Raw genomic sequence first — 13,325 nt, forward strand, 5'->3', positions numbered from 1 at the left:
GGGCACTCGGCTTATCATTAACCTGATAATACACTATGTGTGTTTGTATATAATGGAGATTACTTAGGCAACTCTTCAAAGCAAAGAGTATACGCCAAACTCTACAAGCTTAAAGCATACAGTTAAATGGAAATATATAACTATGGCCAGGTATAGTTATTCAGTTATTCATGTTGGGACTCTGCTGCTCCTCATCCTGTGCCCGAATCCACCAAATTCTACAATTTATTTCTGTTAGCTAGGAGGATGCAAGCCAATCACTAAGTCACTGACATTTTCACTGCCTCAAAGAGATGCCAGATGGAGAACAACCACCATTTCAAGCATTCGGTTAAAGACCGATTAAAACCAAAAAGAAATGTTGGGTAAAACATTTTCATTGTTGCAACAAGTGGAAACAATTCCCAGAAATTCAGAGGTTTTCCTTAGCTGGCTTTAATTTACAACACTTCACAGCTTACTCCAGTGTATTCCATTCCCCATTGATTTAGAAGTGTCTGTACACAAGTGGAAATACTTTATCGACTTGCTGTTGCCAGTCCGTGTTGCTGTGTAAGAATATCTACACGTTTCAAATTCCTATCGCTGCTGCCGATAACCTAAGATGCCCTTATGGACTCTTGCACACACAGCGGGAACTGTTACTTCTACTAGTTAAATGCCAGCCAAACTGACGGCTTAGTCCCTATCTGTTCCTACCTCCAATTTCTGTCTTCATAGCTCCCTCTCTCTATATCCAGCAGGTTTGAAACATATCAGTTTGCTTTCACTTTCTATTAAGGAGTCATTTGGTCTGTCGAGTGGCCTCTAGCGGTCACTGATGGTACTTCATCTCAGAGGTGAGGAGTATTTAGCCTTTATATATATATATATATATATATATATATATATACACATATATATATATATATATATATATATATATATATATACACATATATATCTCAGAAGTCCAGGCACTCAGGCAGAAAAAGCAAAAACTTGGGTGCACCTCAATCCCAGAAGGATAAGTATAAGTAAAACGTCCGAGGTCACTCACAAGATTGGTAATGCTGCACGGCGGCAGACTTACAGTAAATGAGGCAATAGACACAAGGCTGTGTGGGTCAACGTTTCGGGCTGGTAGCCCTTTATCAAGCATGTCTTGATAAAGGGCTACCAGCCTGAAACGTTGACCCACACAGCCTTGTGTCTATTGCCTCATTTACTGTAAGTCTGCCGCCGTGCAGCATTACCAATCTTGTGAGTGACCTCAGACGTTTTACTTATACACATATATATATATATATATATATATATATATATATATATATATATATATATATATATATATATATATATATATATATATATACATACATACACACATACTAGGAAACCTGCTCAAAGCAAATGCTTCGAAAGCTAGTCTGCTACCTTGTGCTTGCCTCTGTGTTTGTGCATGTGTGAGAGGAGAAAGAGAGGTAGTTTCACTCACTGCCAACAGATGTGCAGCGGGTCCCCGGCGGCTCCCACTCCTTTCTTATCTGGCCAGATGCTGCTGCTTAGAGGGACTCCGCCGCCTCCTCCTCCCTGCACCCTGAAGATTTACAGTACATGGAGGAGATCGTCACTGGTCCGGGCTGCACATTGTTGTGCTGCACGCACGGACTCAGGTGAGGGGGGGGGGGGGGCAGGCGTGCATCAGTACGGGGGTGGGGGGGGGGTTTGCAATAAGAAGCCCATAGGCTTCTATGGGGTATCACCAGCTTTTTCTGGCGATACCCCCACAGCGAAAACCCAGCGTGCGGGTTTTCCATGCATATCAACCAGGGTTTTTAGGGCATTTTTGTGTTAGTGCATCCCACCCAAAGGGAGGAATGTTCTAACAGGAAAGTGTGAGCAAAGACCCGTTTTTGGCTTTGGCGGCATTTCCCATCAACCTGTCCAGCAATACCTGATTTTGGTGTATCTGTACTGTCAGAGGGATCCAATTGGATTCTTACCAGCATCCCACCATGGCCAGGGGCGTAAAGAGCTGTGCCGAGCTTAGGTAATATTTTGGGGGTGTGGCCTAACTACAAGAGGCGTGTCCACGCTGCCTTATGCATCTTTTTTTAAAATAATATTCAGTGCCACAAAGCAATGAGAAGCAAAGATTTGTGCACACTATCGAAATCCAGAGGTGGGCGCGATCAGGCAGAACGGACTGCTGGTTGCAAAGGTTAGTACATATGCGATTAGTATTAGTAGTGATGTGTGACATCCCGCTTCACGTGGGCAATTAGAGGGCAAGTTAATTATTAGTGAGGATTGTAGTTCCTGTCTAAAATGCGCAGGGGCTATTCAATTGCTTTCATTTCCCATTTCTCACCCCCTAATCCATAAAATTAGGGACAGGATACAAAGGGTAAATGAACTAAAATGGGTGTTCTGCTAAAGATGATGTTGCCATAGCAACCAATGAGATTTTATTTATTTATTAGCACCTCCTAGAAGGTAATAGATAGATTCTGATTGGTTGGTATGGCCAACATCCCATCTTCAATAGATCTCCCATTTTAGTAAATTTACCCCCAAAGAGGGCCGATTTTAGAGGCTCCAAAAAAGTTGCTCCATGTCGGATGCTAGAATGTCTGACTTGACCAATATAATGGCGTGCGACGTTTCCTCTCCTTTTACAAATCCGATCCAACTTCTGATGATTTATTCAGCCGGGTCGCTGTGTGCAGCTAAACACCTTAATTGTTGGTTTGCTCCTGGGACAGACAATAGTCCAAATCCCGCGTGCGAGCCGGCATCTGCGATGTGAAAGGGGTATTAGTCTGACCCTAACTGTCATCTGTAACAGAGAAAGGCTGATTGAGGCTGACGTCACTGACCCTCCTCTAAACCGCCTGGGGAAGCCTTCGTTTTTTTCCACCACACCCAGAAAATGACCGGTTTCCGTCCAGAAATGACGGCTTCCTGTCAATCAAACAGCGATGACTGTGACCAAACTGTGTTTACATAGCAGTTGAGGAATTTTGTCGCAATTTGAGGCCGTGCATGCAGCTGAGGCGCACGCCCAGTCATTCCATAATCGGACACAGCGTCCGTAATGTGATGGGAAACGGGTTGCTAGACGTGATTAACCCGTTCACACTGCACAGCAACAAACCGGTAAGAACCCTTCTTTTTACCCAGTTCGTTTTTCCTTGATGCTACCGGTTAGCTGTAACCGGTAACCCCTTTCACATCGCACCAATTACCAGGTCAAACCGGCAAGAAACCGGCATGAACCCGTAATTAGGTGCGATGTAAAAGCGGTATGACTAACTTGGGACAGTCAGTAGCAGCTGAGTAAAATGGTGATATGTAATGAGTAGGCTGCATGAGACTTGGATGTACATTGGAAGACAGCACACTGGTGTTGGTGGAAGTACTGATTACAGCAGAAGCAGATGCTAACTTCCAGCTGAAGAAGAGGGAGTACTGATACAGTCTGAATCCACAATATAGGAACCCTCAGATATCAGATAGGTAATGCATGGCAACTGCTTCTGCCACCGGGGACCAGGAGTACTACGGGACTTCCTGTACTGGCAAGGTACATGTGGCAAGGTGTACAGTAGTTTAAATATGGAGTCATGTACAAAACAGTGTGAAAGCTGTGTATGGCTTGAATTGCTCAGCTGATCTTATCGTCCCTGTTTTCTAGAAGACGAGAGTCAGGATTCTGTGAGTCACTACGCAGACTTGTCGTCCAGCTAGGCCATATTGCTGTGATTGTTAAATATACCTCTCCAGCATCTAGCTGCAGAGAACCAGATTCTGATTGGCAGGCAGTGCTGATATTCAGTACTGTCGGCCAACGGTTTTCAACTGCGCTTACATCCAAATAGCTAAAAAGTTGCACAGAGCATGTGTGCCACCATGTTTGTATCACAGAGACACAATGCAAATCTGCAATTTTTTGCCCGTTTTTTAAGGCAAAACAGATTTGCCCTATTCAGTCGCTTTGACAATATTTCGTCTGGGCGAAAAATCCGGCACAGATTGAATACCCCCCCAATAACTCCAAAGATCCCTTTTTCCTTTTGCTCTTACTTATGTATTAACAGTTTATTACATAACACAGCAAATTCCGTTGCCCTTGGAAACAGCAGTGATAAAACAAACTAGGTAGTTAGAGACAATTAGACAAAAGCCCTGCTCGCAAGCTTAAAATCTCTAGGAATATGGACGTAGAAACCATACTTTCTGTACACACTCTTCTAGAAGTTGCAGGAGGCTCCGGCATTTTTGGGTAGTTCCTGCAACCCCAGAAGAGTGGGTACCACTCTGGCATTTCACCAGCTTCCTAGAAAAGCAGGCATTATACCTAAGTAAGTTCGGAATAATTGGTCCTCGAGGAGGGGGCGGGGCTAAAATTAGGCAAATTGCGGCACAATGATGAGGATGCTTGGCTCCGCCCCCAACAGACCCCCGCTTCTTCCAGAGAGGGGTCTTGAAATGTAGTCAAGTATAATAGAAACATAGAATTTCATGTCAGATAAAAACCACTTGGTCCATCTAGTCTGCCAGTGTATATGCACAAACTAGGGCTATTATTTGTCAGGAGCCAATTAACATAACAGTACATTTTTGGAGCGTGGTAGGACACAGGAGTACCCGGAGGAAACCCACACAAGGACGGGGAGAATATACAAACTCCACACAGTTAGGGCCATGGTGGGAATCGAACTCATGACCTCAGTGCTGTGAGGCAGTAATGCTAACCATTACACCGTCCGTACTGACATTATCCTATCAACAATTATGAAGAAAAGAGAAAGATATGCCAGATAGAGATAATTTATACCATCACCATTTTTACTTGATATTTCTGGGCTGTCTGTCTATTGCAGTCTATTACAGCAATTCTTACTCTATGTTTACATTCATGTTACATAGTATCTTCATTTCATTTACCCTTTCTGGGCTCGTTGCCAGTATTCTTTTATAACAATCCCTTGGTTTGGTTACAGTTACCAAATAACAAGAACACACTGAATTCCTCCTCTCTGACTGATCTCCGTGGAGCTATACACTATGCACATACTATATTTCGCATTATCAGAATAAATCTCAGCTGGAGATTATCTGTTCAGACTGTGGTATTTCTCTGGTAGATTATCCAAGTTTATTGATTTTTATTTCTGCTCTCAAAAAGTCACTAACTGGTATCGCTTACATAAGTAAACGCAGGGAGGGGGTTCCGGATGCCTGGAAACCCCCCTCCTCTTGGCAAGTGGCTACAATTATGACAATAACAACAGTGTGCAGTATAAGGGACAGACCAGAGTTGGTGCACATGCCCACTAGACCAGAGAGTAACTACCAGGAAGAAGAGACAGGAGCCTTACCATGAGGTGGGAGAATGTGAGCGCAGAAAGTGCAGTACTGGTTCCATTATGTTTGCATATTTATTATAATGGTATATTTAACCTTTTCTTGACCACTTATATACATTATTTAAATGTATGATACAGCCTACACTATAGACCAGGGGTTCTCAAAGTCGGTCACTCAGTTCACATTTTCCAGGTCACACGTCAGGTGCAGTCATTACTCATTGACACATTTTAAAAACACAGGAGGAGCAAATTATATCACTTGCAATTCTGTGAGGAGACCTGCAAACCATGCACTGTGTGGGGTCCTGAGGACCGAATTAAAAAAAAACCTTTGCTATAGACCAGGGATGGGGAACCTTTGAGTCTCCAGCTGTTGCTGAACTACACATCCCAGCATGCACTGCTACTGATTTGCTATTTGGCCATGCTAAAACTGTAGCAAAGCATTCTGGGATATGTAGTACAACAACAGCTGAAGGGAAGAAGGTTCCCCATCCCTGCTATAGACCATCTACACTCTTAGATATTGATACTGTATTCCATACAGTATCCAGTGTATAAAAAGACCAATGTGTACATTAATGTCCGGGGATCGTTACTTGGTTCTTCTACACCAGTGATTTTCAACATTTTTACCTGGCGGCACACTAAATAAGATTTAAAAATTTCCAAGGCACACCATGAGATCCCCACAGGGAAAAACACATTGGCCCCCACAGGGAAAAAAACAAACCTATTGGCCTCCCTATAAAAAAAAAAAATCACACTGGACCCCACAGGTAACGAAAATAAAATACATTGGCCCTTTACATGAAAAGAAGAGACCAGCAAATAACAGTTGAACTGGTGGTGGCTGTAAACTGGTTTGGGCATCTCTAGATCTGGGGGCACACTGGAGAACAGCTCAAGGCACACTAGTGTGCCACGGCACACTGGTTGAAAAACACTGCTCTACCACTTCCCAGACTACTAACACTTAGTATATCAGTGTATGTTATTGAAACACCCCAACATTCGTGGCTCAGCTAAAATCCATAACTAGTATAGACTTACCCAGAACACGGAGCCACAGTATTCATCCAGAAGCACAGACATGATTCACCTGGGGTGAGCAGCCTGGCTCCCAATCTTGTCTCTCCCGGTTATTATGTGTTATGTATTCCTCATGGCTGACAGCTGCAGCAGTGTCCTTACTCTGTGATTCAGCAGGTTAAAAGTCGCCCCCCGCCCTCCCGTCTCTGTATACTCCCCAAAAGGGACATCTCAGTTCACCGCAGTCCTATAGCACTAGAGTTGGGTTAAATGTTAACCATCTCCATAACTGATAGATGATTAGGAATAATCTCAGCTACTGGAATACGGTTGTTTTTAGTACATGCAGGGAGTTGACTGTCCCTTTCATTAATTGCAGTAACTCATTGCTTATTAAGCCCGGAGAGGACTTCCGGAGCCCCCTAGTGCCAGTCATTCCTGTCTCGTGACGTAGCGAAGACTCACGATGACACTGGAAAAGAAAGGATTACCTAGTCAGGGATATAATATAGTATATATTAGCTGCAGCGATTGTAGACTGGGGCTCCCCGCACTGGTTATATCAGTGTTGGGATATGGAGAATACTTAAAGAGCTATGTAAATCTTTTTATAGCAATGGTAAGTAGGAATAACCATCATATGTGGAAACTTTTACTTATACCGATGGAACTGCTCCTGCCGATAGAATCACCAATCGCCGCTGTGCGCGGAGGCTTGTGCTCCCCGTTCTGTCGGAGCCCGCCAATGCCCTCTGCCGGCTCCCCCATAGCCCCCACTCGCCCTGCCCTTCTCCCTGAAGCGGAGACGGGAAGGGAATCTTCTCCCCGCCGCTGTGCTGACGGGGACACGTGTCCTCGTCAGATGTAGCTCCTGTCCACCAGCCTGCACCAGCTCAGGAGATCTGGCGATTCGTCAGGCTGGCTGGCGGACAGGGTCTGTACATGCAAATTTTTACATTTGTACTAATTTGTTAAATAAATGATACACTTACAGACGTGGCCACACTAACTCCCCTATTCTTAAATTGTGGATATTTGGCGCATCACAGAATATGGTACTAAGCAGTGCCATATGTTCTTCCACACGGTCTTGTAATGAATAGGAGGTACATTTACTAAGATGGTAGTTCTATCTATTATCGTCTAGAAGGTGCTAAATAAATAAGTAAAATCTGATTTGTTGCTATGGGAAACATCCCATCTTCGATAGAAATCCCATCGTAGTAAATTTACCCCTAGGGGCGGTATTCAATCTGTGCCACAAGGTGAAGTATTAGCACAACATTGAAGGCTGTCAGTTGCGGGGTTTTTTAAAGACGAAACGGCCGTGGATTGTGGAATCCGCGGACGTTTTCCGACAACCTTCTGCCTTTTTGCCGATCCACGGACATTCCGACAAGCGACAGTTGGAACATTGAATTCCGACTGTCGAGTTAGTGACGGACTGTCAACAAAGAAGAAATTACTGACAAACCCCTTGGCGCAGATAATAATCTTTTTCTCTCTGGTCTCTCCTCAATGTTTTACCATAAGATAAAGAGAGAGAGAGAGAGAGCAAAATAGTGTAATACAGTCAAAAAACCAATGTATAGCTTATAAGGCAACACTCCATAGGTAGGGACTCGTACCGTGTGGGAAAGTCTACTTTTTAGGGTAGACTAATATTCGCATATGGGGGAGCGGTCACGTCACCACCAATCGATTATTCTTCAGTAAAATCCAATATACGCATATAAAATGAAGAAAGCTGGTATAGTGGATTAGTGACGGAAGTCGGATTGAATACCCCCCTAGGTGTCTTAAATCCCCGACTCGTCAAAAGTGCACCGCTTGATTACCTGGGCATGGTTGCGGTCCAATTGGTAGATGTGCATGTCGACTAAGGTCGACACAGACAAAAACAGAAATGGTTGACAAGAGTTTTTCATGGTTTTTTTGTGTCCATTTGTACATTTAACGCGTCACTCCTCCTGGAAGAGATGTCTCTCCCAGCCCACTCCCACAGTGCCCAGCCCACTCCTTTGAGACACAAAGACTAATCGAGTGTGCCTGGTGCCACAGGGGTGCAGAATAGTAGATTGTATACAAGTCCTTTACTTTGGCGCCATCACAATGTGGTCACTACAGCAGGAATTGAGCGTCTAATAGTAATGTGTGTAATGAAACAGGAAACCAAATCAAAACTTGTGAATCTTACAAAATTGGGAATGACCAATTGACCAAATGACCAATGACCAATTTCAAAAGGGAGATTCTCCTTTAATCAAAGATTAATATCGGATATACAGAACTTGATGTGTATCAACATAGATGAGTAAGCAATTAAATCACCCACAAAAATCTGCAATGTCATCCCCAGGCAAAGCTGGAGAGAATAACTGGCGGATCCACGAGGACTCCATTCAATGTCACTAAAAGTAGGGAGGAGAGGACTTTGGGTCCAGTGTGCAAAGAGTCTAACAGCCAAGTCATTCCTCTGTTAATTATTAGAGAGGGAAAGTCATCATTCTTATCACCCATTCTTCATAAATAGCTTGTTTACAGGTTGCAAACCTTAACCCACATCCATATGGACCCTATGAATTAACCCCTGAACTGCTGGAAATGTTGGTACTGGTTTCCTAGCACGGTGCGCATCGCATACCATAAGGCATACGATGGTATGCAATGCGATGTTACGTGATGGAAGCCGATGTTATACAATTTTAAATTGTATACCATCGCATTGTATGCCATATACAATGGTATATGGCATATACAATGGTATATGATTTAAAATTGTATAAGCACCCTAATGGGTGTTTTCAATGTTAAATGTGCCTCCTATAAGATAAATAATTGTATAAACACCGTAATAGGTGCTTACAATTTAAAAAGCACCCCCACGCCACCCGTACTATCAACGCCAACCCAAAGCGTGGCGAGCGACCCCGGTACGCGTCCTATGACCTTTTCATACCCCCACTATCCACGTCGGCGTGGAGTTGATATTATATAGTGTGGCGAGCGCAGCAGAATACATGTAAAGTAATACGCGTGCGCTCGTCACGCTTCGGGCTCAGTGGCTTGCCACACTGTATAAAATCAACTCCACGCCGACGTGGATAGTGGGGGTATGAAAAGGTCGGAGGACGTGTACCGCCGCCGCTCGCCACGCTTCGGGTTGATAGTACGGGTAGCGTAGGGGTGCATTTAACATTGTAAGCACCCATTAGGGTGCTTATACAATTTAAAATCGCATCGCATGCCGGCATATGGCATGCGATGCGATGCCGTACGACTCAATATCGTGGGCGCCTTGCTAGGAAACAAGTACCGAATTTATTTTTAATTTTTTTTGTAAATCATAATTACAAAGGTGGAAAATAAACTTAACGCACATCCAATTCAATTGCATTTTTCTAATTCAATTGGTTATCAGTGTATAATACATACTTACTACGTTTTGGGCACCCCCCGTCGCCGCCCCGCCAAGCACCCCTACCCCGCCGCCCATGCAAACCCCCCTCAATCCCCCACAGCCTTACCCATCGCGCTGGTCCCGGCGGCTCCGTTCTTCTGCTGAGGACCACCAGAAAATGGCCCCCATGCAGCAGACAGTTTCAGAGAACTGTGTGCTATATGGGGGCGGCCATTTTGTGGTGGTCCTCATTAGAAGAACGGAGCCGCCGGGACCAGCGCGATAGGTAAGTCTGCGGGGGATTGAGGGGGGGGTTTAACTATAGCACCGCAGCCCCCGGCGCCCCCACATGCACAGCGCCCCCCCCCGCGGTGGCGGGGGCTGTGGTGCTATAGTTACGCCGCTGCATACTTGCTAATTATGTCAGAGAGACTCTGAAAATAATGATGATCTCTATGGAGGAAATTTACTAAGATGGGAGTTCTATTTGACATGGGCTGTTGCTATGGGCAACTAATCAGAATCTACTTATTTATTTGGCACCTTCTATAAGATAATAGATTGTATCTGATTGGTTACCCATAGCAACATTGCAGGTGAAACAGAACTCTCATCTTCATAAATTCCCCCCCTATGACTTGGAAAAGACAAGCAATCTCCCCGAGGACAGGAGCGGGTTTGCACAGCGCAATAGAATCATGACGCTATTATAATCTGCTTTCCCATGGAGGAAACACTAGGGTGGACAATAAGGAGGCTGTGTGCTACAATAAAATGGCCGCTACACTGATGGCTTGGCTGCAGGAAAGGTTGTGTGCCCAAGGAAGCATTAGGAGTGGTGGGTTGCTCATTATTGTGCTGTTATGATGATGGGATCATTTTTATGTGGAGGCCTGGAGCTCTATACCATCTGCCCCATTGTTAATCTGGCCCTGAAGGACACAATGACAAAATATTATCTCAAAACTGTAAACACAATGGAAGAGGAGACATATAAAATATATTTGAAATATAAAATGTGGTTGAATAAAAAAATTATAATAAATGTTATTAAAGGGAACAGAATGCAGTGAACGGAAAGAAATCACTGTTCAAAAAATCCACATTGATTAAGACTTCTCAGAAGTAAGGGTCTATCTTTCTTGGAGTCGAATTTGCAGTCACATGATCACGTTTGCATCAAGTAGTCTATCTTTTGGGCAGGTACAAATTGATTGTAATATGCATACTAATGAGAGTGGGAACAATGTGAGAACGTTTAGTATACCGACTCCAGCATTCCGACTGCCTTCAGAAGACGAGCGCCAACATTCCGACTGCCTTCAGAAGATCAGCGCCAACATCCCGACTGCCTTCAGAAGAACAGCGCCAACATCCCGACTGCCTTCAGAAGAACGGCGCCAACATCCCGACTGCCTTCAGAAGAACGGCGCCAACATCCCGACTGCCTTCAGAAGACCGGCGCCAACATCCCGGCTGCCTTCAGAAGACCAGCTCCAACATCCCGGCTGCCTTCAGAAGACCAGCGCCAACATCCCGGCTGCCTTCAGAAGACCAGCGCCAACATCCCGACTGCCTTCAGAAGACCGGCGCCAACATCCCGGCTGCCTTAAGAAGACCGGCGCCAACATCCCGACTGCCTTCAGTAGACCAGCGCCAACATCCCGACTGCCTTCAGAAGACCAGCGCCAACATCCCGGCTGCCTTCAGAAGAACAGCGCCAACATCCCGACTGCCTTCAGAAGAACAGCGCCAACATCCCGACTGCCTTCAGAAGAACAGCGCCAACATCCCGACTGCCTTCAGAAGAACAGCGCCAACATCCCGACTGCCTTCAGAAGAACAGCGCCAACATCCCGACTGCCTTTAGAAGAACAGCGCCAACATCCCGACTGCCTTCAGAAGACCGGCGCCAACATCCCGACTGCCTTCAGAAGACCAGCTCCAACATCCCGGCTGCCTTCAGAAGACCAGCGCCAACATCCCGGCTGCCTTCAGAAAACCAGCGCCAACATCCCGACTGCCTTCAGAAGACCAACGCCAACATCCCGGCTGCCTTCAGAAGACCGGCGCCAACATCCCGACTGCCTTCAGAAGACCAACGCCAACATCCCGGCTGCGTTCAGAAGACCGGCGCCAACATCCCGACTGCCTTCAGAAGACCAGCGCCAACATCCCAACTGCCTTCAGAAGACCATCACCAACATACTGACTTTTGTGAGAACACCAGCGCCAACATCCCAACTGCCTTCAGAAGATGAGCACCAGCATCCGGACTGCTGTCAGAAGACCAATCCCGGAAATTCGAATGAACTAGGATGATAACGTCGGAATATAGACAGCTGGCATATCGAATGTAGGTCATCTGGGTGGTATAGGCTGTGGGCCAATGGGGGTTAGGCGGCAGGGTGCATGGGTTAGGGTTAGGCACTAGTGGGGAGGGTTAGACTGCAGCAGAGGAGGTTTAGGGGGGTAGGGGGGAGAGCATTAGATTCCTGTCGGAGCCACATCTCGGGAATCTCTGTGTCAGGATGCCGGAGTTGGTCTTTTGACCACTCGCATCCTGACCGCCGGGATCGAGTACGTATCATGTACTGGCAGGCACATGCTCAGTCTGCGCTGAGAAGCCATCTTTGACATCATAATACATGGTATGCAAAAAAAAAAAAAAAATCCCTTTTTATTTAATAAAATCACTGCGGTTATAAAATAAGACACAACACTAAATTGTTACCTTATTCCACAGATGAGAACAAAGACCCTCCTCCCCACCCACTGCAGCATGAATAATGGAACTGTCCCACCAAAAGGAGGAGAGTTGAAAGGTATGGGTAATCTGACATTGCTTCATGATAGGAGTAATGTTGCCAATAGAAATCACTCAGATTTATAGATATAATTCTATAGAATGTTCTAGATGAGGGGTGGTCAAACCTGTCCTCAAGTTCTACCAACAGTTCACATATATCAGACAACCTGTGGATCTATAGTAGGAATGAATGCAGCATTTATATCAGGCAACCTGTGGATCAATAGTAGGAATGAATGCAGCAGGTTTGAAACTGTGACAGTTAGTAATGACTACAGCTGTGCACCAGCTAGGGAGTCTGGGAAATGTGACCGTTAGTAATGACTACAGCTGTGCACCAACTAGGTGATCTGGAAAACATGGACCATTGGCAGATCTCGAGGACCGGTTTGGCCACCCCTGTTCTAGATAATGCACATAGGGGTGGGTTAGGCTGCAGGAAGGTAGAGTTAGATTATGGTGAGGGTTGGATCAGGCAGCAAGAGGGGTGGGATAGGGTTAGAATTAGAGGTAGGGTGAAAAAATTGACAGTGGGGATTCTGGCAGACAGGGATTCCAGTGTCGATTTTCTGACTGTTAGAATCCCGATTACCGGTATTTCATACCCAAACCCTTACATAACAGGGTTACTCGGAAAAACAAATAGTTATCTAAACAAAGGCAATATATAACTTTATGGTATTTCTCAGCAATAAGTTGGAAAAAAGAGTCCAGAAACAGCTACCGG

General features: G+C 45.2%; 1 protein-coding gene across 1 annotated transcript in view; it reads right to left on the reverse strand.

Annotated features, from left to right (window-relative positions):
• The window catches only part of ABCC2 (ATP binding cassette subfamily C member 2), a 57,047-nt gene extending 50,484 nt beyond the window's left edge, over nucleotides 1-6,563 (reverse strand). Inside the window, 1 exon segment of the mRNA XM_083149545.1 lies at nucleotides 6,411-6,563. Within this exon segment, the coding sequence (XP_083005671.1) occupies nucleotides 6,411-6,452 (42 nt within the window). The 5' untranslated portion in view covers nucleotides 6,453-6,563.
• Nucleotides 6,564-13,325: the final 6,762 nt, after the last annotated feature.

This window comes from Crinia signifera, chromosome 6 (assembly GCF_055691185.1).
Source record: "Crinia signifera chromosome 6, ASM5569118v1, whole genome shotgun sequence".
Classification (NCBI taxonomy): Eukaryota; Metazoa; Chordata; class Amphibia; order Anura; family Myobatrachidae; genus Crinia; species Crinia signifera.